Source organism: Aspergillus lentulus (genome assembly GCF_001445615.1).
Source record: "Aspergillus lentulus DNA, contig: Alt04, strain: IFM 54703, whole genome shotgun sequence".
NCBI lineage: Eukaryota > Fungi > Ascomycota > Eurotiomycetes > Eurotiales > Aspergillaceae > Aspergillus > Aspergillus lentulus.
This window is the reverse complement of record NW_028322122.1, coordinates 2,970,587-2,997,230: the sequence shown is the minus strand read 5'-3', so window position 1 is coordinate 2,997,230 and position 26,644 is coordinate 2,970,587. Positions and strand designations below refer to the sequence as shown.

The 26,644-nt window shown below is 49.9% G+C and overlaps 9 protein-coding genes and 1 non-coding gene across 10 annotated transcripts; 3 read left to right on the top strand and 7 right to left on the bottom strand.

The window, feature by feature from the left end:
• Window positions 1–243: 243 nt before the first annotated feature.
• ALT_2255 (putative transporter C1002.16c) lies at window positions 244–6,141 on the bottom strand (the record flags this gene model as incomplete). The annotated part of the gene is made up of 18 exons (XM_033559614.2): window positions 244–467; window positions 521–634; window positions 685–975; window positions 1,028–1,310; window positions 1,356–1,495; window positions 1,545–1,611; window positions 1,656–1,771; window positions 1,819–2,115; window positions 2,614–2,790; window positions 2,838–3,424; window positions 3,495–3,742; window positions 3,791–3,891; window positions 3,938–4,088; window positions 4,134–4,726; window positions 4,788–4,945; window positions 5,007–5,069; window positions 5,250–5,949; window positions 6,009–6,141. 18 exons carry the CDS (start codon window positions 6,139–6,141, stop codon window positions 244–246), a joined length of 4,443 nt encoding a protein of 1,480 aa, XP_033415505.2.
• Window positions 6,142–6,547: 406 nt separating this feature from the next.
• ALT_2254 (3-hydroxyacyl-CoA dehydrogenase family protein) lies at window positions 6,548–7,429 on the top strand (the record flags this gene model as incomplete). The annotated part of the gene is made up of 1 exon (XM_033559611.2): window positions 6,548–7,429. The coding sequence occupies one exon, from the start codon at window positions 6,548–6,550 to the stop codon at window positions 7,427–7,429; it is 882 nt and encodes a 293-aa protein (XP_033415502.2).
• A 211-nt stretch (window positions 7,430–7,640) lies between these two features.
• ALT_2253 (putative endo-1,4-beta-glucanase) lies at window positions 7,641–8,780 on the bottom strand (the record flags this gene model as incomplete). The annotated part of the gene is made up of 2 exons (XM_033559610.2): window positions 7,641–8,357; window positions 8,451–8,780. The coding sequence occupies 2 exons, from the start codon at window positions 8,778–8,780 to the stop codon at window positions 7,641–7,643; spliced, it is 1,047 nt and encodes a 348-aa protein (XP_033415501.2).
• A 2,188-nt stretch (window positions 8,781–10,968) lies between these two features.
• ALT_2252 (germin family protein) lies at window positions 10,969–11,790 on the bottom strand (the record flags this gene model as incomplete). Its single annotated transcript, XM_033559609.2, has 3 exons — window positions 10,969–11,396; window positions 11,454–11,596; window positions 11,651–11,790. 3 exons carry the CDS (start codon window positions 11,788–11,790, stop codon window positions 10,969–10,971), a joined length of 711 nt encoding a protein of 236 aa, XP_033415500.2.
• Window positions 11,791–12,540: 750 nt separating this feature from the next.
• On the top strand, window positions 12,541–14,019 carry ALT_2251 (putative secretory lipase; the record flags this gene model as incomplete). The annotated part of the gene is made up of 1 exon (XM_033559608.2): window positions 12,541–14,019. One exon carries the CDS (start codon window positions 12,541–12,543, stop codon window positions 14,017–14,019), a length of 1,479 nt encoding a protein of 492 aa, XP_033415499.2.
• Window positions 14,020–14,371: 352 nt separating this feature from the next.
• ALT_2250 (Zn(II)2Cys6 transcription factor domain-containing protein) lies at window positions 14,372–16,163 on the bottom strand (the record flags this gene model as incomplete). The annotated part of the gene is made up of 2 exons (XM_033559607.2): window positions 14,372–15,994; window positions 16,053–16,163. The coding sequence occupies 2 exons, from the start codon at window positions 16,161–16,163 to the stop codon at window positions 14,372–14,374; spliced, it is 1,734 nt and encodes a 577-aa protein (XP_033415498.1).
• A 2,353-nt stretch (window positions 16,164–18,516) lies between these two features.
• On the bottom strand, window positions 18,517–18,632 carry ALT_r016. Its single transcript, XR_004500610.1, has one exon. It is a non-coding gene; the product is annotated as an 8S ribosomal RNA (ribosomal RNA).
• Window positions 18,633–19,674: 1,042 nt separating this feature from the next.
• On the top strand, window positions 19,675–21,655 carry ALT_2249 (IQ calmodulin-binding motif protein; the record flags this gene model as incomplete). Its single annotated transcript, XM_033563316.2, has 5 exons — window positions 19,675–19,836; window positions 19,926–20,000; window positions 20,055–20,945; window positions 21,006–21,151; window positions 21,214–21,655. The coding sequence occupies 5 exons, from the start codon at window positions 19,675–19,677 to the stop codon at window positions 21,653–21,655; spliced, it is 1,716 nt and encodes a 571-aa protein (XP_033419207.2).
• A 1,909-nt stretch (window positions 21,656–23,564) lies between these two features.
• On the bottom strand, window positions 23,565–25,370 carry ALT_2248 (uncharacterized protein; the record flags this gene model as incomplete). The annotated part of the gene is made up of 4 exons (XM_033563317.1): window positions 23,565–23,611; window positions 23,662–24,368; window positions 24,431–24,848; window positions 24,896–25,370. The coding sequence occupies 4 exons, from the start codon at window positions 25,368–25,370 to the stop codon at window positions 23,565–23,567; spliced, it is 1,647 nt and encodes a 548-aa protein (XP_033419208.1).
• A 460-nt stretch (window positions 25,371–25,830) lies between these two features.
• ALT_2247 (bZIP transcription factor) lies at window positions 25,831–26,616 on the bottom strand (the record flags this gene model as incomplete). Its single annotated transcript, XM_033563318.2, has 3 exons — window positions 25,831–26,226; window positions 26,297–26,461; window positions 26,518–26,616. The coding sequence occupies 3 exons, from the start codon at window positions 26,614–26,616 to the stop codon at window positions 25,831–25,833; spliced, it is 660 nt and encodes a 219-aa protein (XP_033419209.2).
• Between the last annotated feature and the right edge of the window lie 28 nt (window positions 26,617–26,644).

Below are 26,644 nucleotides of genomic sequence, written 5' to 3'. Positions count from 1 at the left end.
CTGTCCTAAGACAACTAGTGCCTCTGGTGCCTGAAACTACTCCGGTTTAGTAGAAAGCTTCGAGGAGAATAGTCTAGCACAGGGTCCGTAGGGGCTCTCATCCAACCAATCATCACGCAGCAACCAGAATTCATCTCGCTTAAATCCGAACTCCTTTTTAGGTAGTTGATTTGGTTACATCGCTCGTAATGAATTCTCATTGCCATTACCACATCGTGACTTTACCATTGCCCTCGTCAGCCATCACAGCATATATCTGAACAAAGGCGACCGATCGCCCATCCTGGCCAACTGAGCATTGTCATAGCCCGAGACATCCATCTGATCCCGTTTCTTGTTGATGCGCTGATACGAGAATCGCAGAACCACCACTGCAATGATTCCCACCACCGCAAAACCCAACTCCAATGAGTGGCCCAGAATATACCTGGGTGCGTCCTGCGCGCGGTAAAAGTTCGATGCCATGGCTGCAAAATTAGCATTTTAGCATTTTTCTGTCTAAAGCATCGCAGGTACTTACCACCCGCCATATTACCCAACCCGATATGGATGGCCATTCCGGCCGCACGCTTGTAGTCCCCAGCCAGGTTGACGCTGAGCCAGGTGACGTTTCCTGGGAAAGCAGGATAGATACCTGGCCATGTCAGATTTGTTGCTGTCTTTTTTTTGGCGGAATAAACTCACCGACGACGGCGACGAATACACCAAAGTAAACAACCCCTGGTACTCCCCGACCGGTGGAGGCAATGACAATGATGAACCCGATGGCAATCAGCGACATGAAGAAGAGAATGAATGGAGATCGCTGCTTGCGACGATCCGACAGCCAGGCTGAACCGATAGCCACGATGGCTGCCGTGATGTAGATTGGCACCGTGAGCAACTGCGCTGTTGAGGACTTGTACCCTAAATCCTTGATGATGGATGGCAAGAAGTATGAGATACCGTAGAGAGGGGTGGTGATCCCCCAGTACACTGATCAATTAGTCTCATTGAGTCGTTGCAGGGACGCAGAGGGGAAACATACTAAACAAAGCAACATAGATCTGCCAATCCGTCAACGCATCAATCACGTAGCGTACGCGGAATCGCGATTCCTCATGGACTGCCCCGTCTTGCGTTGTGTCGCGTCCGGATTGAGACCGCAGCTTGTGAATCACCCATCGGCGCTCTTCCTCGGTCAGAAAGGTGGCCGTCTCGGGAAAGTCGTGAATCGCAAAAGGGGCGACAAATGCGACAGCAACGGTCAGAAGTCCTTCTAAGATGAAAATCCAGCGCCAGCCGGCATACCCGCCCACGCCGTCCATTTTCTATTCTCTGTTAGCTTTTGCCGTTGCAAGGGCCACAAGACATACACTAATCGCGTAAGCGAGAAGTCCCGAGAAAGCACCGGCGATGCTGGCCGAGCTGAAGAAGAGAGCCTGTCGGTACTGAGCTTTTTCACGGGGATACCACATGGTGATGTAGTAGGCGGTGCCAGGGTATAGACCAGCCTCTGCGCAGGTCAGTATAATATTTGCATATCAATGTTGCTGCAAACTCACCAGCAACACCAAGAAAGATACGCGCGGACAAAAGCCCAGCATAGTTGTGAACAACCCCCATCAACGTCTATTTCATCAGCGAAATTCATCCTCAGTCCTTGAGAAACATACCATGACAATTCCCCAAGCAATCATCAAAAACGGCAACCATCTCGATGGCCGCAACTTTTTAAGCAGTAGATTACTCGGCATCTCAAACGCGCAGTACGTGAAAAAGAACACCGTTACTAGAGATGTCAGCAAAGTTCTCGAATTTTGAGTCAATTGAACATACAACACCAGCTATACTCCTGCGACGTCAACCCCAAATCCTCAACCAACCCCTCGATTTTCGCATTCCCAATATTCCCACGGTCCAGAAACGCCAACAGATACAGAACAGACAGCATGGGAATCAACCGCAGGTCCATCTTGCGGAGCACCCGTTTCTCCTGTTCAGGCGTAAAGTGGGGGATTTGCTCCGCATCCTGCGAGTGTTTTTCGCTGACGGAGGAGACGGGCGTTTCGGCCACGTGCTCGACCCCCATTGTGGTGGGTTTCTCGATATCGGTGTCGGTTGCGTACATTGCCACTAGTACATTTAATTCAGATGAGGAAGGAAGACGCAGGGTGCGAGATCTACTTATATCGAAGGATTCCTGTTTCCCCGTGTTGATCGCTTACCCCAACTTTTACCCCAGACTGTGGGGTATTCCCGCCGTGGACTGGATTTCCCGGTGGCTCTTGACGGGCCTATTCCGCTACCTTGCTGTCATTCCAGTGCCCAGCCTTCTAGGTCTTGTCGTGGCGTTGGTTGGCGTCAGTAGTAAAGTTTAATACTGGGGATGCTTGATGCTGATAGGGAATTCAGATGCGATTTATCAGCGCTGCCAGGGTAAGACTCGTATTTATTCGCCGAGCATGGCATGATGAGGAGCGATTCGATTTATGTAAGTTACACTTTTAATTGGTCCGATTATTCCTTGATCTAAGCTAATGCTAGAGACATCTCGTACGCATCCATACTCCGCGTTAAAGCCGTTGTAACTGCAACTGTTAGTATTGCAAACCTAGAGGGCCGACAGCATACCTGGTCCATTAGCAATAATTCTGCGAACTGCTCTCCAGACATCCACAGCAGTCACAAATGGTGCTACAGGCCAATACTCGCGAATCGAGCTTTCAAACCCCCGAAGCACTTCCCGTTGAGGCGAATCCTCGGGCTGATTGTCCATCACGTCAATCGCCCACTCCACGATAACCACCCCTAGAAAGTCAGAAAATTTTTTTATACGAAGTATATGTATGGCTTACCGCATGGGATTGCGACCATGGACGTTTGATTCCGCCGGCTAATCACCCACGGAATCATAGCGGCTCGCGCAAAGGCAGCTGCTTGCACCAAATCCCCCTCACGCAGTACCTTGCGCATGGCTGAAAATTCCTTACTGCGCATGAGGTCCATTGTCTGCCGGATGTCCACGACAAGGGAGATGCGCAGATAATATGCAGCAGGATAGCAGAGATGATTGAGGGCCAGATTCTCCATACTCGTCCGGTCATGTATCTGGAACCATTGATCTAGAGCATGCTGCAGGTATGAGTTTATCTCGACAACGTCGAGGACTGCTTCTCGTCGAAGCCCGTCAATGTAGAGTAGAAGCCCGACGACGAGGCAAAGAGAAGCGAGACCGTTTAACGGCTGGGGTTTGCCGAACAAGAGCGCCTCCACATTCTCTGACCAGCTGCCAGGCGATCGACTTCGCGGGTTCTGATATAGTGCGTGCCATTGAACGGCTGAACGGGCATTCCACAAGGTCTCCGACCAGGGGAATTCGATCAAACTGAACGGAAAGTCCAGGACATTGACGATTGGCTCGTATGCCACCGACCACAAACCACTTACAACAATGAAACAAAGAATTGATCTGACGATTAGCCACGCCGGCGCTGGAGGCATATATAGCTTACCTGCGGTGAGATTCTCCCTCGATGTAACTCTTCCATTTCTCCTCCACTGTGGATGCCTGATCGACAAGATCCATTGCCGGGCCCGATTCGATCACTCGCGCGAGGTTTATCAAGCTGTCAAGGCTGCCGAGGGTAATGTCGCTCTCGCTAGACTTGCCCCCGGGTAAACCAAAGACACAATTCAGCAAGAGTGTAGTGAAGATCCAGATAGGTATAGTATTGTTTTCACGGGTATAGAGCGTGTTCAACTATAATTAATAAGTCTTATGCATAATGCAGAGGCGAAATGTACCTACGTGATGAGCGACAATGCGGCGGGAGGCCTCAAACAGCATTTGGCCGACCTCCGGCTCGTCACAGTACATCGCACCGTCGGCGAGAACACCAATAGCAATAGCTACTCTGTCAGTAAAATATACTTCAAACAGAAATAATGGTTATACCTGGTATTTGATAGATTTCCGACTTCGGATGAGCAAACGGAAGGTTCTTATGAGGTATCTCGAAGAACATATGCCAGTACCGGTATAGGGAATCCATCTCTGGGATCTTGAAGCGATGGGAATATCCTTCGCTCCCTGCGACATTGATACTCTGAATTCATCAGCATGATCCGACAGTTGTATCCGCAGAACGCACCCTCAAACCGTCAAGCGCTTTCTCGATCCCCAAACGGGCAGTCTCATTCCGATCATTCTCAAAGATCGCCTCACTCTGCGGTGTGCACAGCCGTAGCGGTGTCGGAAGACTTGTAGATAACGGAGATCTATTCAATGCTGAGAGAAGCGAGGCGAACTCCAGCCCGCTGGGTAATTTCAACCACGGAGGAGTCTCGCTTCCTAGAGGCGTCTGGAGTCGAGAGTCTCGACGCCGGTCGGAGATCACAGAGTACGCATTTTCTTGGAATGCAGGACTACCCGGGCTCCCGGCCAAGTAAAGGTTGTCATGCCGCTGTGTCTCTGGCGCTAAAGGAGCGTGCAATGCTGGTTCCGCCGGCTCCTCGACGAACGACGTGAATGGCGCTCGACTGGACGGGTCACCTTGAACAGGATCAACCTGTCCTGGCGAGTACGAATTTGGATGGGTAGCTGCTGATGGCTCTGATTCTACTATTTCGGGTAATGGGATGCTTGAAGTCGCGCCATGGCGGGTGCGTTGATGGCGGTCATGCAATTCCTTTCGGGAAAAGCTCTCCCCACATATTCGACAACGGAAAGGTCGTTCCTTGGTGTCTAATGAACTGTCAGCAAGGATTGACCAAGGGTTTGATGGCGAAAAGAGGCCAAGACGTACGCCTCCTCACATGGCGCTTCAGGTGTTCTGATCGCTTGAAGCAGAGGCCGCAGTAAACACAACGGTGGGGACGGGTAGGGTTCTCAGGAACAGTCGACATGTGGGGTGTCAGTTGGGGAGAATCCAAGTCCATAGTCTGGAAGCACTCATGGGGTGGACTACGATTTTGATCTCTTAAACCCCAGTCACTTTCATCCTCTTCGCCAAGGAGGAACATACGAGAGGTAAACTCTGGACAAATCCTGTGGGGGCGACACTGCGGGGTTGACTGGTCCACTCGGTCTGTGCATAAGGTAGTAAATAGATGTAATCATGTAACCTTAGTACTCCGTACGTGGGGAGGCTTTAAGGTTTTACAATTCACATTCTCGAATTGTTGCTTTTACAAGGCTTTAAAGATTCTTGATAGGTTGAGATGATTGCTATAATGGTCGTCCCATTGTATCTGCCTCGAGTACATACATGAGAGCGCTGCCCCTCGGCGTCTTCATACTCCGCGACTCGACGATCAAGTCATTTACAAAATAAGTACTGTAGTAATCCTTACCATCTTCCTGGAAATCTACTCCCCAGATGAATGGGCCACTCGTCAAGATGATCCGTCTCGGGTCAGCAACGGACAACAACCGACACAGTTCCATCTTTAACCTCGAGATAGTCACCGCCCCCTCCCGCGCATCAGGATGAAGAACAAACATAATCTCCCACCCATGACGATTTACCCGTAACCGTTCCGTATCCGACGGTTCACGGAACGTCCATCCAGAGCTCAGACTGTGGTCGCGCGGGGAAGTCGACGATGCCGATCCTTGAGGCATCTGGCCCTGTTGCCGGTCAAAGGCATCCCGCTCGGCAATAAACGCTCGACGCGCGAAGCAAAAGCCACATTCGGGGACGTGAGAGGTCACGAGCTGCATTTCGAGTTCCGCGCCGTCGAATAAGCAGGTATGCTGGATGTTTGTCTCTGGGTTCCTGGTGCGGAACCAATAAACGTCATTTTCGCGTAGGAAACCGGGGAGCATCCGGACGAGCTCCTCGTGCAATAGACGTCGGCAGGTGCAGCGGTGGGTTATTTCCACCGAGTACATTTCGCCTTCGCCGTGGATGATGCAGTTGGCGATGTTCATGGCGGGGAATGTGAATTGGTGCTCCACGCGAACGCCTGTGCCACACATTAGCCTCTGTAATTGCAGACTTGGATTTGACTATTGGAATTACTACCATTGGATAAGATGACCGCCATGCGTAATGTGACCCGCTCTTCTGGGATGACATTGCTGGGGTAGTGGGGGATTGGCTCAAGAATAGGTGATGGTCGGGTGGGCAAATAAGCCCCAGACGGAGTTGCCATCATTCATGATGAATGGGGTCGATGAAAGGGTGGAATTGGATGCTGTAGGAAAGATAAGCCCCAATACCTCTTATGTGGGAGAAGATCTAGAGGCCTTTTTTACCCCACCCCAACACCAAAGATGTCCGAGGTAAGGCACGAGCCAATCAGAATCACAAAGGTACATTATCACGTGAATTTGGGGTAAGCCATGTGGGACGTGGGGGTTGTGGGGTCTGCGGTAGTACGTTCCATCGTATTATGTCGAAACTAAGGCACTGTGATGGTCAAAATGGGGCCTTAATCTTTTGTATGCCTGACTCTGTACTTATAGAAATTCTTGAATGTCCTGTTTCTTAGTCACTAGAGTACTGTCTCCTCTATTTCACTCCCCAGAATAAACCTTACCACCTACCGCAACCATATCACCATGATATCAACCTCATGGATCGAGCCCGATACAACAACTCGCCCTGTCGCCGTGATAGGCGGCGGTGTTTTGGGGCGTCGACTATGCATGATGTGGGCAGCAGCAGGGCATACTGTTCATTTGTACGAAAAAGCCCCCGAAGTCGCCAGTGCGGCATTAAAATACATCAACGACGCCATGCCAGAACAATCCACCAAACTCGGCACAAAACCAGGGAGTGTATTACTCTCCTCCTCACTGGAGAACGCGGTACAGAACGCTTGGATGGTCATCGAAGCTATTCCAGAGATCCTCCCATTGAAAATTGAACTATTCGGCCAACTGGACCAACTCACTCCACCGGACTGTATTCTGGCCACCAACTCCTCCTCGTATAAATCCAGCGAGATGATTCAGCATGTCACGCGAAAATACCGCGTGTGTAACGGACACTATTACATGCCTCCGGATCAGAACTATCTCGAGATCATGACCTGCGGATACACGGATCCATCCATCATTGCATTTCTGATGGAGCAGTCCGCCGCGGCGGGATTCATTCCCATCCATGCCAAGGTGGAATCTACAGGGTTGATCTTCAATCGAATCTGGGCTGCGATCAAGCGAGAATCTCTCTCGGTTATGGCTGAAGGGGTGGGAACAGCGGAAGATATTGATCGACTCTTCAAGAGTTGGTTCCATGCTGAGCTTGGGCCTTGTGAGATGATGGATCGGGTGGGGTTGGATACGGTGTACAACATTGAAAGGCATTATGTGGAGGAGAGAGGGCTCGATTCGAAGCCTATCGAGTGGCTGAAGGAAGAGTACGTCGACCGAGGGCTTCTTGGACGGAAATCTGGAAGGGGATTACTGTATGAAGAGAGCAATGGCCACGCTCAATAGACGATTTATATTATCCCAGTTCGGTTCATAGCTGGCTACAACATGAACTTGGATAACTCGGTTTTCGATTACTGGTTTTCATATTACTCGAACAAAGTCACCATCATCCAATCCAGGCTTCGAATGCACTGTCAAATATCAAAAGGAAATGGAGGCTAGAAGCGAGGGCATAGACGGGTTCAAAGTAACCCTCACAAGCATTCAAGCACACTTAGGAGGCGGTTGGAATGCACTGGGAGTAGTAGCTGTTGTAAGAACTGCACGTGGCTCCGGTAGCGCAGGCCGTGGGACCGGACCATCCACTGCCACCGCACTGGCCGTAGGCAGATTGAACAGAAGTCGAGCCGCCGGCCGTGGTCGTAGCTTTGGTCGTGGTGGCTCTGGTTGTCGTGGACAACGTTGTAGTAGCCTTGGTGGTGGTCGGTGCACTGGTAGTTGGGGCACTTCCAGAGCCGGTCACAGGCGTTCCCGAAGCAGTAATGGTAGAACTGGACTGCACGACTGACACAGCACCGGGAATGAGCGTTGGGCCCGGAACTATATACGTCGAAAGCGAGCTATAGATATTGACCAGGATACCCGGATCCGTGGGTGAGTAGAGATTCGTGCCCTTCACACCAGATGGTTGCGCCGTCCCTGACCCTGTAATCTGAAGGTTAAAACATTGGGGATAGTTCTGGGCTCCGTTCTGACTTCCAGCTCCATGCAAAGCAATCAGCTCATGTCGAAGGACATAGTAGCCCGGTGCAATCGTCGGGGGAATCTCCACAAGCCAAGAGTTGTTATCGGCGATCATCTGATCGTCGCCCCAGACCCCCGGTGGGTTTGAGTCATCCACCAGTCCAACACCGTCTATCTTGAAGAACTCCAGAGTCGTCTTGTCTACCGTCTCGCAGCTCGAACCGCACCTAGCCAGGTAGTCAATGACCTATACTAAGTTAATACCATATCAAATTGTTTGATGGACATTTGGCCAGCTCTCCGTTATTGAGCGGAGCCAGGCTGGACGAAGAGAACATACTGGTCCATGGTGGGAATCTGGCCAAGTTGTCCATTGAATGGATATTTTGTCGCCGGCAGCGACGACAGCATGTCCACGCGCGTTGGTGGCATTGAGGTGACAGATGATATCGTTCGTTCCATACGCATCTGGGGAGATGAAGCCATTTGCCGTGTTGGGGGTCTGCCACGCTACCACCACCGGGGGACTAGAATTGTAGGGATCAGAATCAATATTCCATCCACGGTACGAAACACCGTTAATCACGATGTTTGTAACATGGCCATGAGCTGCGGCTTGAGTAGCAAAGAAAAGTGCTGCAAGCAGCTGAGTGGATTGAACGCGCCTCATGCTGAATGGTGGTAGGTGCTTGCACATCAGTAGAAGTGATAGACAAAGAGCGAAGTAGATTGCTTCCAGTCGAAGGAAGAGAATAATTTGGTTTGTAAAAGCTACGAGGAGAGTGGTTTTATATCATAACCATTCATTTTAGCCGGCGTTACACAAATGAGACTGGATGTCTAATCCGTTCCAGGACCGGACCGTGGCATGCTGGGTGCCAGAAGAGCATCAAGTCCATGCCGTCCAGCTACCCAGTAGAATAGGCCGTCTAGGCGCCTCCTTGAGCGAGATAGATTGCGTACCAGTGATGTAGCATGCAAGCGAGGCCTAAACGCTGCAAGTGAAAAATGCTGGTGAATATACAACATATCTCAATTGATATAACCTCGGAAACTTGGATGGCCCCAGGCTAGACTGCACCAGAAAGACAACAGAGCCACAGGATAGACACGCGGACTCCACGTCATTGTGGAAGGTCATGAACAATGGCAGGGATGTTGATGTGCCGAAGATAGGTGGATATAGAGCATGATGCATGACTAGTCTTATTTCCCCACGGAAAAATCCTTGCAGCTGTCGGCTGTTCGTGCATTTACTCTCCACACTCTGCAAGATACCCTGTTGTGTCCGAATCAAGAACGGAAAGGTTCAGCCAACGCTGGGATCACCCCGCAAATTGCATGGCCGGGTATTCGGTACCCCTTGCCGGCAGGCCTGAAGAAACCCCCCCTGTTTCATCCCACTGTTACCGATGCCGTGGTCATATGAGCAAGGCTTTGGGAGAGTCAGACGTTATTGCGCAATATAGGCTATTTAAATGAAATTCATCGGGATAATTAAACGTCGCTTGTCGTATTCCACAAATGACGATGCCCTTCCTCGTGGTGGCTACTGGTGGACGAATTTTGGACGCTGGCAAGAGTCATCGGACCAGGCACAGGCCCCTCGAGGTTCAGTCTGCAAAGAAGACTATCACGAGAGAATGTTGGCACATACTCAATTAATTTCCCTGGGGTGGCCATAGTCCAAAAATTCTCCTTTAGCGAACATGCAGGCAAGGCTAGTATGTTAGTGCTTCAACTATACCATCATATTGTCGGCATCTCTGATGTCAGTCCTACAAACCGCCGTGCCATGCCCCATGTGATGATGAATGCGCAACGCAAGCATTTGCGGATGTCCTAGGCTGTAGAATGCCTTGATTGTCACAAAGGGATGTTTGCAGCCGAGGTTGGATTCATAGCCACAGTGCAGGTGCTGTTAAGGAATGAGACAGACTCTAAGAGGCACAAGCATACTGAAGGATGAAGGCTGCACACTGGACAACACATCAGCTTAGGCTGGCCAGATGAAGAATAGTGGGCTTCAGGCAGTCTGGGCTGGCAAAGGCATACAACGAAGCCAGAAAGAATAGTAAAAAACATACAATAGGATGTTTATGTTGGTGCCCAACCATCCTAGTATATATTCCCTTGCCACTTTGCTGCCTAGGTTCAAGCAGCCTTCAGGTGAATATTAAGACACCCAAATATTTTGCACTTAATAGCTACGAAGCCATATCTTAATAAAAGCACATAATGACACCTATATGAGAGAGAGAAGTGGGTTAAGCCTATAATATATCTATCTCACTTCTACTCCTTTATCCCCAACTTAAAATTAATCAGACAGTATATCATATTGAGTGGGTAAAATAGACCGGGGGTATGTCCAGATTCTTTGCCCGTAGGGAGCACCCCTTTGAATGGGTCATGGATATCAAACCTTACTGCTACAGCGTAAATTGTGTCGAGTAGATTGCTGGTTGCTCTATGAACACTACCAGAATACCAGGTGCTTATAATAATGACTGCTCACAGACTGACCAAATTTCCATGGCTCTCTGTACCTAATATTGATGGTGGTATCCAAAAGACACTGTAACAGAATTAATGAATTTCTTTACTTGCTGTTAGAAAGCGCCTCTATCCCTTCTTCTAACACATTTTTCAAATGTCAATAACCCCGGAAGATAACCAACTGCTATTGATGAGATTGCCCATAACAGACTTTGTAGAATATGATAATATACGATCCCGTGCAATGAGGCAGCACCTTATAATAAGCTGAGTCAGAACTGTCTGGTAGCCTGGCTGCATCCATGTAGGAAGCAACTCTTGACTATGGGGTCTCCAGCACTGTATATTACCTCAACATATTAAGCCTGGCGCTTCTGCTTACCACACTTGGCCAAACATTCCTCAACCTTGATGGCCATGGTCGCAGGAATAGCATGCCGGACCTTTTCAATATCCTCACCAGAAATGGTCTCCCCAAATGTGCGAGCAATTACATCATCACTGAATGAAAATGTCTGTGCAGCGACAATACCCACGGCAAACTCATCCGAGTTAAAGGCTGCGGTGAAATTGGCAGGTTCACAGTCTGGGTTCACTTGCATGTGAAACGACCCAGCCGGAAAGATGGTCAACATGCCAGGGCCGAGCTCGGCACGGATGACTCGTTGGTGGTTTTCAGAGTCAAGGACGCCCGCCTCAGGTACCATCTCAGACAACACGCGCCCCGACGTGATGGCGAAGAGCTCAGTTGCACGAGGATGGAGGTGCAGGAAGCTCATGCTGCATGCTATTGAGATGGATTAGCGTAGCTTCAACAAGTAGAGCCAATTATGGTCAAGAATACCTGGCAGTTGCGAGATGCTGAAGGATATACCAGTGCCTACAAGGGCGTGAAAATTCTGGCTGGTGGCAACTGGAAAAGAGGCTCCGGCGAAATTGAAGACAAAGTCTTCATCCTTGGGGAGGAGCTTGTAGCGTTCGACGGCGCTAAACGATCAGATCATTCGTTCTGCACTATTGAGACTGTACTGAGGTACTTACGTGTCCGCAAGTCGCAGCTGAGCTGTCAAGCTAAGTTCCGATGTCGAGCGCTTCGTGATCGGTTGAGGTGCTGTCCTCGCCAAAGGGACAAAGGCGAGCAGCACCGCGACGACGGAGTGTAAGGGAAAGTCAGGAAGCATGATGGTCGCTTGGAGTTGGATATTGAGAGAATGTCTTGTTGTTGTAGATGTGAGTTGTTGCTGATGGATGGCTTGTTGTTTAGGAGGCAACGAGGGTCCTTATATATATATGTACCGACATACGGTTCTTCATTCCAGTACTGATATCATATCCGAACTAAACTACCAGGGTATTCCAAATGGTATCCTTCAGCCTTGCTCGTCTACTGCGTATGCGCATCAGAGTAGACCCAAAGCAAATTCCCTATACGCACAGCTCAGCCCCCTTCCTTAGCCCTCAATCGGATGGCCATCGCAAGAATGACTGTCAGCACGTCGTATTGTTGCCGTATCAGGGCTTGATTAGATGTGGCTTGGGCGTATTAGTAATACGCCCGTGGCTCAGCCCTGTCAGCCCTCCCGGCGCGCATCCCCACAATGGAGCGTGTCATGCATTGTAGATAGTTGTGTGCACTAGCACCTAGTGCAGCGTTGTTGACAGCGTAATTCCTTCTAGAACCTAAAGCATGGCGGATCTGGGCCATACGACGGTGCTTTGTAATTTTACTGCCTTGCTTGACATTGCTGCAGCAAGACCTGACGTGAGCTTCTTCAATCTCTGCGAGAACAACCTCAGTCTCGTGATGGCAGGTTCGAATATAAAGGTGACAGACAGCGATGTGGCTGTCTGTCTATTTCAAAATCAACGAACACTCTTGAGAACTATCAAAAATCTGAACGCATTTCTTGACGACAACCACCAAGGTTACCATGTTTACATACCTCCGACACTTCGCTATCCTGGTGCTCGGAGTTAGATCGGTCACGAGTCAAGCTATTTCAGCTGCAGCGACACAGTCGACCGGATGGAATGCGAGTTTCGAGCTCAGCCCGAAGCAGCTCCAGTTGGCCAACCTGACAAGCGACCAGGGAGGCATCATCAACACCATCACCAATTTTGACCGGTCTCAGCTTGCCAATGGTGGAGCCCATGAGGATGACTTCTACAATGTGCGAGGCCTGCCCAGGGACCAATGGCCCACAGAGCCTGGGAAGACAATCAAGCTCCAGGAGTTCACGGATCCGTCATCGTTCTCCATCCCCGCAAAGACGGCCATGTCCCGTATCATCTATAGCACGACAAATGCAAACGGTACTCTGATCCCTGCTTCCGCCTATATCCTTTGGCCGTTCCAGCCAAAAGTTTTCCGGCATAGAAACCACAACTCTGCGTTATCTGCGCCCGTTGTGCTATGGACACATGGAACCTCGGGCTTCTATGCCAATGGAGCTCCCTCCACCCACCGCGGCCTTTTCTACGCGGACATTGTGCCTTTTGCGCTGGCCGAGGCTGGATACGCTGTTGTTGCCCCAGACTATGCCGGCCTCGGCGTGGACGTCTCTTGGGATGGAAGTCACGTTCCGCACCAGTACTTTGTCCGCGAAGCTGGCGCTCACGATGCTCTGAACGCTTTGAAAGCAGCTCGGGAGACCTTTCCCAGCCACCTTTCCGGAGATTATGTCGTCATGGGCCACAGCCAGGGCGGCGCGGTTGCCTGGGGTCTGTCTGAAATTCTCGCACGGAACGATACCAAATTTGAGGATATTGGGAAGGATTATCGCGGCGCGGTTCTTGCTGCTCCGCCAACTGACGCGCTCTCGTTTACCTCTGCAGGCTTTCTAGCGTGGATTGCGAAGGATCTGAACCAGATTTTCCCGTCTTTCAACCTGAGCGACTGGTTCACTCCGCTTGGTGTGAGTAGAATAGAACTCCTGAATCAGATTGAAGGATCACAAATGGTTACATTTGCCATGTTCAGTCCTGAAGAGGCGATCCTGCAGCCTGATTGGCACAAGACTTGGTATGCCAAAGCCTTCGAGCAACTCACAAACCCTGGAAAGCTACCCTTCAAAGGACCAATTCTTCTCGTTCAGGGAACTGAAGACCCAATCGTGCCATACAATTCAACAAAGGCTACAATGCAAGAGACATGCAAGAGCTATCCTGGGGATCTGGAACTTTTGGCTGTACCCCAGGCAAGTCATTTCGCCGCCATCAATGCGGCGAAGCAGACCTTGTTGCGGTGGATTGAGGATCGATTCGAGCACCAGCCTGTGGACAAGCGAGGTTGCACCGAGTCCCAGTTGGATAGCCTCTTGCCCCTTGAGCACTATCAGGTGCGTTCAAATTCTTTTCCGCAATGGGCTGGAGAGTCACAGTGGTCTTATGAACTGCCGACTGCATTGTGATTTTGGAACCTGGGGAAGGGAGGGAAATGAAGCATGAATTGAGTTTGTCAGCCAGAGAAAGTCCCTTAGTTGGGCCCGTTTGATGTTTGTATTGTTAATATATTATCGTTCCCTGGGATAGATAAAGTACACCGAGGCCAGTTCTATATCACACTCTCTCCTACTACGATGCTCCAAATACGGGCCTGTTGGCTTAGAGTCATATGATACGCTCATAAAACGCCATGCCAGAACCCTCATCCGGAACTGTAAACCCCCACGTCCTTGTCGACTTTGTTGATAATCAAAACTTCAAACACGCTGCGCATGAGTAGTGATTGGCATAAAATGATTATTTCACGATCTACCAGTGCTAGGCACTGGGTGTGAGCTCCCGCTTAACCAAGTACATGGTCTCGGGCCACCACGTTTGTTCAATATCTGCTGACTGGCTCGGCAGATCCTGAGTCTTCATTAATGACACGACCTGGCCAAGCTCCCACTCTCCAATATCACTAATCCACCAGACGCCATCCAACAGCATAACAAGGACCAGCCAATGGGCAAAGATGTCCATTGCTAGTAGATGCGTGGCGTCGAGCAGCGGTACCTCCGTCCCAGGTGAGTCTCGTGTCATCCAATTCTCAGCCCTCGCCTCCGCGGAAGGTGAATCAAGCACTGACTGGACGAGATTAAGGTACTCAGCCGGTGCTTTGTTCAGAAAAGACATGATGATCCGTCGGAGGACCTGCGGCGACTCCATCGAAGTGACACTGATCATGTATCTTGCCACCCATGGTGAAACTCTAGATAATCCACCACATGATATTGGCTGATATCTTGGTGGCTCAGCGCTTGTGCTACCTTCTCTTCCGGATAGAGCTGCGCATGCACATCTCTCAAGTACAGATACAGTTTCCAAGCATGCCTGTAGCTGTAGGTAGTCGGCTGCACAAAGCTCCGACTTTTTCAGAAGAGCGGTTGTCAATTCAGCTCTCCCGCGTAGACTCTCTAGGGCTCGATTGAATGTAGATGCGACTAGAGGCAGAAATATACGCTTCGTGTTCTCGGATGGGCCATCCTCTGGTGATAAGCCATCTGTACTACAAAACCCCGGACTCGGTAATCCTGATCCTGCATCTAGAATCGGGCTGGAGGTGGCGGTACTAATTCCATCTGCGCCGGCCACAAGACCGTTGAGAATTGCAGTCGACGCTGTATGGGCAGCGCGTGTGAACGACATCCATTGTGAGTGTTGCGGAAGCACCTCATTTGGCAGCCGCTGCCTATACTTTTTTGCAGCCGCCGCAAGATGCACTCGGATAGAGTGGCTAGCAGAGGCGTACAAGACCATCAATGCTGCGTTTGCAAGAACGTGATCGTACGAATCCGAGTTCTGCATGGTCGCTTGTATGTGCCGCAGAGAAGCCTGGTGATGGCGCTCCGCAAGCGTAAGTAGCTTTTGAATATCCATTAGGCTCTGGGGGTCCAGATATGCTTGAGCTCGTTTAGCTATATCGTGCGACTTGCATGCTGCTGCCAGGGCCAACAAGGATGACATGACCACATCGGAACTGAAAGCGAGATTTGGCACCCCTACCGAAAGAGCGTAGAGATCGAGATCGTCGACAGGTATAGTTCGGCTGGTGTGCGTGAGGTAGTGGCTCAAGAGACCGAGTTCTACCGTATCAAGAGTACCAGGAGTGTGCCTATCGAAGGGTGGTCTTTCTTCATCCGTACTCAGACTTGAAAAGGAAGCAGGTTGCCCACTAGACAAAGGACTGGGAACCGATGACTGATCACTCAAAGGTGCCAAGGGCGACACAAAGTCTGGGACTGCAGTACTGGGAATTTTGGGGGAGACAGGTAAACTAGGAACAGGGAGTTGAGTCGATCCCTGCTCCATTGACAAGTTGCCATCACTGGAAGGGCTCTGGTACCGACATGTATACATGCGCTTGGTACATCTGGAGCAGCTCGGTCTCAACTCGTCGCACTGGGCGATATGATCAGAACACCGCGTGTGGAGTCATTGAGATGGAGAAACGACCTACCTTCTTCCGCTGGTGTTTACATCTGAGGCAACCGTCCCTAGATTTCTTGTGTGTTTTCCGGAGTCTGAATCCGGTCGCCTGCGGTTCCAGGGGCGTCGTATCGCTAGCCATATTGTCGACGCCACTGGATTTCGCGAATCGAGATATCGGCACAAAGGGGGAATTGGAGCGTATTAACCCAAGGTGTCTCAGAACTCGTCTTCCATGTCTGTTGAGAAACCCTTGGGCGGGTCCTATTTGGGAGTCTTTTTGAGGCTGAAAATGCATCAGCCCCACGAATGATGACACTGCCCGGCAGCATCAGCACTAATGTAGGTAGGTTATTCGTGGGAGGCAAACTATTCGCCCCAGCTATTCCAAATCATGTCCTAACTTAGATTAGCTTATTCTGACAGCCGTTGACATTGTATCAAAATAATATACCACTAGGCCAAAAGGGTGTCCGGACTATATCCCAGTCAGGATAGGGTCTCATATCTGTAATCATAGCGGTATTCTATTTTCTAACACATTGGTTGAGTCAGACGTCATTGTTCTCTGCTCTGTTGGCGTATCCAACATCCCAAAATATCATCTATCCTATCATCATCTTTTACGTTGTTAGTACAAATGGTATGCAACTATCTACTCCATATGGCTCTTCCAAACTAGTATGCAAATTGACACGATCTCTTGCTGGGGCCGATTACCCCCTCATTCTTCCTGACCTACCCTGAACTCCGAAGTACGTACAGCGAACTCATCTCACTGTAAGTCAAACACAAAACATTAATATGAAGGTTTTCCAAGAAATTTGGACCACAATGTTATTGGTGAGGCGTTAGTCGCGTTAAATCGTCCCTAAAATATTCCCTTTTTTCCTGTTGAACGGCCTGAGTTCCATGCCTTTTGTCGAGGGCTCAATCCAGAATCAGAGGACTATATTATCACACCAAATGCCTTTGTCCCAAAGAGTAAACAATCATGGCAAGCTCAAAAGAATATTGTACAGAAAAAACTCCAATCAGCATCATTCAAGCATTCATCTGTCACTTAATATCTGGACCTCACCAGATCAGCTTCTCCTTCTTAGAATCTGTGGTCATTTCGTTAAGCAGAGTCAAGTAAGGCTACCACCTGCAGAAGATCCCCAGGATCATACAAAGCAGTTATCATTGCGAAGACCAGGCAGGAGAATCACCATCTCAGCATCCCACCATGCTGACTACACCTCAAACAGAGGGTTGTGTCACATGACTAAAGACCAGGTAGTCGTTCGCTGACAGTCTGAAAATCAATCATCTTGAACATCGCGAATCCTTTTGGAACCTATGTGTTCTGGTCAAAATGACACAAATTCCTGATCGATCTGCTGGCCCAGAACAAGTCCGACGTTATATCAGGCAGACCCTCACATCCAAGCATAAAACAGATGATAGTCTTGCTGAAGAAGCTGCCCGCTCTTGGCGATTAGGGCGGGGCTCTGAGCTTTATGATGCAACATTAGAATATCTTCAAGAGATATTTGGAGTGGATATAGGGTTTTGTCTTTTCCAGAGTATCTGTGAAGATAGAGATAACGCCTGGGAGCAGTCATTTGTTGGTATTATCTGCAACTGTAAGTTTTGGCGAAACGTGTATAGTAGGTTATCAACGAATTAATTTTTATAATAGGGATGCTCTACGCCTCAGCTATGTTCTTATTTTGGTCTCTTATTATGTTATTCTTAGGACATCGTTCAAGTTGTAAGGGATCTTCATTATTGTCCTCCGTATACCTCTCTAGTTAATATACTAATTTCTTATATAGTATCTTTCCCAGCGCTACTCTTCGGCGCAACTCTAGCACATTATGGTTATCGAAGACCTACATACCACTACCCGATTTTAGCAATGGGTATTTTTAATGTATGCATCTCCTTGCTCGGAATCTTATAGATCCATGTCTTATGAACAACTCTGCAATGCTTGCCTTCCCTTTCTCGTGCCTGTACCGATGTGTGGCTATAATTATCCCGTTCTTTCATCAGTTTCTTCCCTCGCTTGTCCCTTCACATAAGGACATCTCTTTGTTGTGTGGGCAAAAAAGTGGGACGGTCAAACCGAAAATGGATCGTAGTGCCCTCGAGCATAGTGCACTTAACTATGGCTGCCTCTCTCAGAATCCACTACAGCCTTTGCGTGGCTGGTATTCATTCCCTTTGCCTCCTAGCATGGTTGGTATATCGCCGAATGCGTCTCCGCTCTCTCTGGGTAGTTTTTGCCGTGGTATTCTCAGTGTTGGGCAGTCGAGTATGATATGGTTAATAGTTTCCTCGGCCCCACAATAACTCTATCGTCTTGGGATCCATAAATGTTCTGTAGAGTGCCAGCCAGCAGTGGCCGATCCGCAGCTGGACCAGTCGATAGGCACGGTTTCGTAGCACCCGGTCGTATAGACGAAGGGTGAAAGACAATGCAGAACTACCAAAGCAATAAAATTAAAAACATACAACAGCCGGGATTCGCTGGTGGTCACCCACCCAACTACTAACCGGCCGGCGTGTGGCTTAAGTACGGCTGAGCGGACGGGAAGCCCTGTTTTCCACACCCTATGGTCGTATGTGATAGGATGGAGTTCTTCAGAAATTATATGCAAGACTGTACACCCAAGAAAGTGAGCCAGCTCTGCTATGGGCTCCTTGAAAGACAGAGGAAGTGTAGAGTTGCACTTGGACTTGCAAGGCCTGACTTCGGCACTTTTTCTCAATTGAATACTAGGGAACGGCTGATGTATAGGCACTGATGTGATGTGTCTGCCCTGAAGCGTTGTGGATTTCAGGTATGCCGCTGTTCACATGGTGAGGCCTGCGCGATATCACTTCCTATCACTTCTTATTTCCGGGTATTGTCCTGCTCTGAGTAAGTCGAGGCATACCGAAATAACGACTTTCAAATGCTAAGGACAAAGGTAGGCCTGGTCTGGTGTTGTCCCTCGAATAATACCGAACTGAAGTCACGGACAACTTGGGCCTCTCAAGATGGAGGGTCTACTTTTCATAGACTGCGTTGGTGTAATTCTCACGAGCCACTGGCTATGGCCCAGATGGGCAGATATACAGTAGCTGTAAGAGAACAGGCCATGCAGGAGATGACCCTTCCATTTTGCTCGGCACGATGCCATCACCAGGCTCTTGGACCCAGTCTCATTTGAAGCGTGCTTTCAGAGCCACTCTTTTCTTCGTTCTGATGAATACTATTAACACCAAAGTCGTCCATTGTCAGTAGCCAACGTTGGAAGGAACAGGTCCCATGCGAGTGGGAGTGCGAAACCCAGGTGTGAGAATGATGCTGTATAGCCACTTTCAATTACAGAACTCACAGAACGCACATGCAAAGGATAATCAAAGGGAGATTGACCATCTGTGAGTGCATGTAAGGCTGTATGCACCGCCATTAAGCGAGCGCTAAATACTGGTGGAGCATCCTCTGAATGGCTGCCTGGAGAGCCTGAGTGCCTGCCCTCGTGATGATCTCCGTCCTTGGCACCAGTAACTCCTCGTTTGGCTGCGACAGAGTTCCTTGGAGATCTTCTTGATCTACTCCATATTATTCCCCCGTCTTGTCCCAAATAACTCGCCTTTGATGATTTCGATATCCTCACATGGCTGAAAATATAGCAGTCACCTCTGCGGTGCCCTCTGCAGAGCCAGCTGCTGTCTCTGGTGATTGTTTTCCTTCCCCCACCGCGACCGATGGGACAGAAGTTGCCAGGAACAATGACGTCACAGTAGCGGATCGGGAGAAAGCAGCTCGTCTTATTCAGGTACGAAGTACATCTTCTATTCAGTTGCCATAAAACAACATTGTTTTGGTTTTTCTCTAGTGTTGTACTTGTTTGACCTCACGGTATAGAGGACTTATCGCGGATATCGAACGCGACGTGAACTACAGGGGTTGGGGGTGAATGCATCTGCGCGATGGTCTGAGGTAATGCCCTCTTAAGGATCATATTCTGATCAGACTCCTTACTTCTTCTGTTAGGCCTTAAAGGAAGCAAGATGGCGCCAGCTCTATCGTCCCTCCGTTTCGCCAGGGGCCACAGGCCCAGACGCCTCCAGACAAGTGCATGAAAAATGGGAAAGAGTGGTCAGCGTCGCTATGCAAGTCGGCAGTGATGACGGCAAGTACAGGAAAGAGACCGATTCTTCAAAACGGCCCACAGCTAGTCCAGCGGCTACAGGACGACCCTCCGAAAGTGCGCCAGCGGATGCTTCTTCCACTTCCAGATCGCGATTTCTCCATTCATTTCCCATACTCCACCACGGAGTACCATCTGAGAAGATGGCCAAGATGATGGACCAACGGTACTTTCTTGAAATGGTTGATCTCAAACATCGCCATGGCAGCAACCTGCGCAAGTATCACAATTATTGGAAAAACTGTCCCTCAACCCAGAACTTCTTCTACTGGCTTGATCATGGCGAGGGAAAAGATTTAGATTTGCCTGAATGTCCCCGTGCGAAGCTGGAGCATCAGCAAGTGCGCTATCTCAGCCGGGACGAGCGGCTGAATTATCTGGTCACGGTAGACCAGGCAGGTCTCTTCCGCTGGGCAAAGAATAACGAACTTGTGTGCACGGATAGTACGCGCTTCAAGGATAGTCTCAAGGGTGTTGTGCCGATTGATGAGGACGCGCCACAGTTTAGAGGTCATTCCGAGGCTGGTTATCCGGTCGCGTATGCGTCAAGCTCGTCTTCCTCATCAAGTCAGTCGTCGACTGATGAAGACTCAGCGGACGATAATCCTAGCGAGCAAATCAACCAAGGTTATGAGGAAGCAAAAGGGGTCCACAAATTAGCCCATATCACACCGTCGGTGGTGCGCGACCATTTTGCTCGCAAGCCGGCAAAGAGAAAGGACATGTGGTTATTCGTGAGACTACTTTCTCCTATTATCAGGGACCCAGAGTACCCATGACTAATGGTGACACAGGTCGCGGACACTTCATTTCGTCTGTACATCGGGATCAAGGAAAAGGGAGCCTTCCAACATTCCTCATTCCTACGGGGTGCACGCGTTGCGGCGGCAGGTCTGATAAAAATCTGGAACGGTCAGCTACGCAGTGTAACACCTTTGAGGTAGGTTAATATCCCTCTCTTCGCTCTCGGCAGATGAGACAGCATAAATACTTACGTTTCAGTGGCCATTACCGTCCACCGTCGGCCAATTTCCGCGCTTTCGTTCACGCCTTGCAGGATCAAGGTGTGGATATGTCCCATGTTTCCATTACAAAATCATACGCCATCCTTGCAGGCATGGAGGGATACGTTCGGACAAAGCACAAATTGCGAGCCTTGCATGAGACGCTAGATGATTCAAAAGAAAAGCTTCTTCATGGGCGACAGAGACAGAACGATCGACATGTTGAGAAGGATGCGCAGGTGCCGGACGAAAAAGCCATCCATAAAGACCAGGCCGAATGTTTATCCGCAACGGCTAATGAAGAAAGCTTGAGTGTGAACGATAAGGAAACGGACGGTCGGGCTTTGCCTGCAAGGGTGAAGATCCACCAGGCTTCCGCTTCGCAGGATCCGATAAACCCCAGTGATGAACCTGCTACTATGCCAGCTGATGATCAATGATACCCAGAATGCGTAAATATTTGATGTTAGAACTGCCATGGATATTGACCCCTCTGACCAGCCAAAGAGTTATCGGTCGTGGTCATCTGAATGAGAATGCATAATTCTGAGTATTTCCTTCGAATAGGCCATTTTTGATGTGGTATAGTCCATTGACAATGCGCCTTCTGAAAGGTCAGGCAGTGATCCCGTACGACATCTCTGCAGCTCTCGGCGTCAACCTCAACGAAAGAAGTGCTAGCAGAAAGACCAACTCGACCATTGTACGAGCTGAAACAAGCGCGAAGCAATAGAAAGTGCGTCCCAGATCTACCAGTTTATAGAAAGATGATCCTGCAGCGGACTCGCTAGGAACTAGAACATGATGCGTGACATAGTCTACAGACAGAGAGGAAATATCTATGGCAGTCCAAAGAGTGGTGTTCAGTTGTTCAAAAATGACGGTCACTTTTGTGGGTATGAGCGACTGATCGAGTTTGCTCGCCTTGAGTACAAGCTCAATCGTCCGGAGACACGCTGTGCACAACCTGCCCCAACCAAGACTCATATGCCAGAGAGCCACCACACAGCTCTCCAAGATAAGGCTCCATCGGCGCCTTCATCCAGTACTGCCGCCTCGTCTAGGGAGAAGCATACAGCTGGCGGCTGTTCCCACACTGGCATCTTCCTATAAACCTGTGCAACTAGCCTACAGGTATGTTAGTCCGAGCTGAAGAGGCATTGAACGGGGTCAGGAATATCTCACGCTTGCATATCGAATACGGCCCAAGCGACCAGTTTATGGCATCTTGATATTGGGCCTAGCTCACGCCCGGTCCACGTTGCTGTAGAGGTACTTCGGTGACTCGCAGTGTAGGTCTAGTTCTTGGCATAGTTTTGCACCTTGAAGGATATTTTTCGTTCCCAGCCTAGAGTTCAACACAGGATGCCAATCAAGATACTGGACTGCGCAACTGGGGAGGTTCCGCTGGTCCTTCTCGATCTGCCAGAGGTGCTGGATGTCAGGTTATCTGGTCCAAACTGTAGGAGGAACTCTGCATCAAAGTCAGCAGATGGATACGACAATGGAGCGATTGACATTACAGGGAATATTGAGTAGCTTACCATGCTTTCTTCTTTATCATGAGAGAAGAAGTATAAAATCTACTAGGATAAGGAGAAGCTGAAGGGAAATTCTGACAAGTACTTATAGAAAAGAGACCCTGTCCTGCCTTATACCCGTCCTGCATAGCTAAGGAAGGCTAACTTCCCAGGCAACTAAGCAACAACTTTAACTACATAGTGGGCAGAGTTCTTCTGCCACCTCATCGCCCTAGCCCCTCCCCTAAGCTAGATACTATGGCTGCCCCCTTAGAAACTAGACTCAAGTCTCCCGATGCGACACTCAAGATCCATAATTTCAATTTCCGTTAACAAGGTACTATGGTAATAGGGTGAAAGCTGCACACAAAGGAATATTTTCTGTTTCGCAAGGAACAAGAAGGAGGGGGAGGAGGGAACGCCCAGGTGCGAATGGAATTCCAAGTCGGCCCACAAACAATGGAAGAGAGACTGGTATTACGATGAGCCAAAAACGCGAGGAACAAAGCACCGGCTCAATGTCCAACACAATCAGGGCAACCTCTTTCTGGAACTGGAGGCACGCGGTTTCGCCATACTTCAGCAGCGACATCGTTTGATGCAATTAGTGGGAGACGAGGTCTATGGACATTGTACCGAGAGTGTGCCTGTTGTATCATGAGTGGTCGCGGCCACCACCCCATTCCGGACTTCTTCCAGCGCCTGATATGAGTTTGATTCAAGGTTGAATGTACTGTATCTTGCTGGAGAATTGCTGAATTCCACGGAAGATCGTTGGTTTACCTAGAGACGTATTCGCAATTCGGCAGAAGATAGCCCATGGCAAATATCATAACATGAGGATCTGAAACGTCGGTTTTGGGGCGATGTACGGGTCTGGCATAACGTTAGTCCCATGCTCGGATCAAGGTCATAGAAGCACTTACAACTCTCCATCAGAAGTACCTCGTTCCACAGATTCTCTGCGCCTCTCTCGCCCGGCTGATCGGTATAGAAGAACCCACCTAGCGTTTCCCTCGCTTTCTCCCATTCGACCAAATCCAGACGACGCGCCATCTCCGTTAACCGACTGACGAACCAGGGGTGACATTTATAGCCTTGCGACGCCATGCCTCCGATAAACAGGATCCAGAAGACGAGATCCGGCGCGGTGGACTGGCCATGTCCGTATGCCGGTACCAGACTTCTCCTCAAAGCCTCGACCATGAACTGCATGAACGGAAAGGCCTGAAAATGCCAGATCCGCAGGTTCAGGTAGATCAGCAGGGACAAGCGTAGTGGCTCCTGCAACAGAGTCGTACCGGTCTCATACACGGCCGATAGGAGCCGGTGCTCGAGCACCAAGAAGAGGTCGTTGTCCGTCGGCAGGACGATCGAGGGCTGCTGCTGCGCGGTTTCAAAGTAGATGATTAGGCGCCGCAGAATCTGGACGAACGTCTTCAAGGTGTTGTCTAAAGGCGGGTACCACGGTGCGGCGAAGAAGCGGCTCCCCAGTGCCTCAAGAGATTTGGAGACGCGGAGATGTTCTGTTGAGCGGAAGAGGGTTGATTCCTGCAGAATCTCGCTGCGCCAGCGAGCGGACATGGGAAACGTGGGACGGGAATTTTGGAGGGCTGCGCTTTTGACATCGCTCCTGCACAAGCCTTGTTACTTCCGTCTCTTCATCTCGGTGGGGGGAATTGGAGCAGTACGTACTGGTAGATTTTGGAGAGGGTCATGTGGTCCAGGGCGTCGAGGCCGCCAAGGAGATTGATGAGTCTCTTTAGACCTTTCATGTGCGCGTGCACAGCCTCAAAGTTGGCATCCACAGCCTCAATGGCCACCAGTGAGGCTACAATGAGGGTGGTGGACTCTGCAACGGCTTTTATGGGATCTTGCAGGATATCGTTCAGCGTTTTGAGGGTGTTCCCGCGGAGACGGAGGGAGTCTTTGATTGATTTCTCGATGGCTGTGGAGGAGACTCCATTATTGGATTCAAGCGTTGCGTGGTGGCCCGCTGTGAGGAAGAGGAGCGCTTGGAGCAGGGCCGGCTGGGAGATTGCTCGCTGCCACCACCAAATGCTCATGCGGGTGGAGTCAAGGGGATAACAAGAGGCGATGGTGTGGATCCGGACTAGACTCGTCAGCATGTGTACTCATTGAATTGTGAGCTGCTCATACAGTGATGAAAATACAGATTCATCGAGTCGGACATTTGCACGGCCGAGGCGGAAAAGGGATCCACAAAACCCTGGCTCAGATACGCTTTCAGAGACCACATCTCCGACATTTTTGCAACCCGATTAAGAGTGCCCTGCGGACGGTCTGACTGGAACTCTTCATTATCTTCTGCGAGGGCATCCCAAGGATATGCTGGAGAGAAGTTCGAGGTCCTGCCGTGGGCAAGACATAGGGATGGTTTCGATGGCTTCGAACGTTTCAGCCTCTCAATCGAGGCTTGTTTTTTCTTCCGGTGGTAGTTTCGTAGGAGAAATGCCTGCTTTTGCTTGTTAAGTGAGGGATTCTGCGGGTTGTCGGCCTGCGAGTCAATGAACAGAAAGATGGGCTTGGAGTTGCCACGGAGCATGGGTGAGGCCTCGGGTCCTGGGGATGAGCTGGATGACAATGATGATTGTGGTGAAACTGCGGACGACATGGTGATCGTGGTATAACTGAACAGAGCTCGCTGATGTGTTGAGAGCCGACGCTCCTCCCATCACGTATCTTTTGTATGGCTACATGAGCGAGTGCCTTCCATCCCAACCACAGAAGAAATGGACTTCCCGTTTCGGCTTAGCAGATGAAGCACATTGATATACTGCTCAAGCCACAATCACGTAGTAACCCAATCAGCCCTCCCTCTCGGGTCGGGCAGGACGGGCCGCTGATAAAAACAGCCAACCAGATGGTGTAAAATCAGTTGTCAGCATTAGATACACAGTTAGTAATGGCCCAGATCTCGCGATGTGGCAGCACTGGTCGAGTTGGAACACATATCCTACCCAATTTTCTCTCAACAAGCCATTTCGGATTATGTAGCTGAGAAAAAGGAGATAGGGATATCATCATTATAGGGGAAAAAGCGAAACAAGCCAATCCATAGATGGGATGGCCAACTAACTAAGATTGGAGGAATTCTCCTTATCATCAGTGAAATCATCCAGACGCCGCCAGAAGTCATCCAATTTCATTGACCTTTCAGACGAGGAACAAAGCGACGGAGCTGGCGAAGTCTCATCCACAACAACAGGTGGGGAGCGGGAACTTTTCGGCCGGTGCAAAATAGTGGAGATAATCTCCCATTGCTGGCGGAGAGTCTTAACCTCGGATCGTAGGGCGTCATTCTCTTTGAGCAAGCGGCAGACCTCGTCCGTCCGCTTGGTATACTGATCCAGCAAAGTCTGGCATTTGAATTGAAGATCCTCGGCCTTTTGCTGGAGGGTTTTCTTCTGCAGGTCCTTGCGCTCGCGAAAGCGGCGCTGGGCCTCTCGGTTCTGCATGCGCCGTCGGACCTACGATTGAGTCAGCTGAGCGTTAGCGATAACTAGTGCACACCGTGGGGCCTGGAAGGGGTAAAAATACGGTTTTTGTTATGCAATCGTGTTGCGGCACGTCGACCATATGTGGATCCAGACTATGCCCTTCGTGCTCATCCTGCTGAGTACTGCAGTCCGGAGGTGTGGCTGGAAGAGCCAGTCCTGGTGGCAGACAAGTTTCATCGATGGCTTGGTGGACGCCATATTCGTCCTTTGTCCACATTATCGTAAGAATCGGGACGGCCAATGATTTATTAGCGTACTTACCAGTGAGTAGACTAACTCCAACGCCGTGGTGGTGCCATCGCCGATGTAGGAAGCGGGAAAATAGAGGGCACTGGGGCTTTGCTGAGGACGATGGGCCATTTTGAAGTGGTTTCAACGAGAGAAGGGA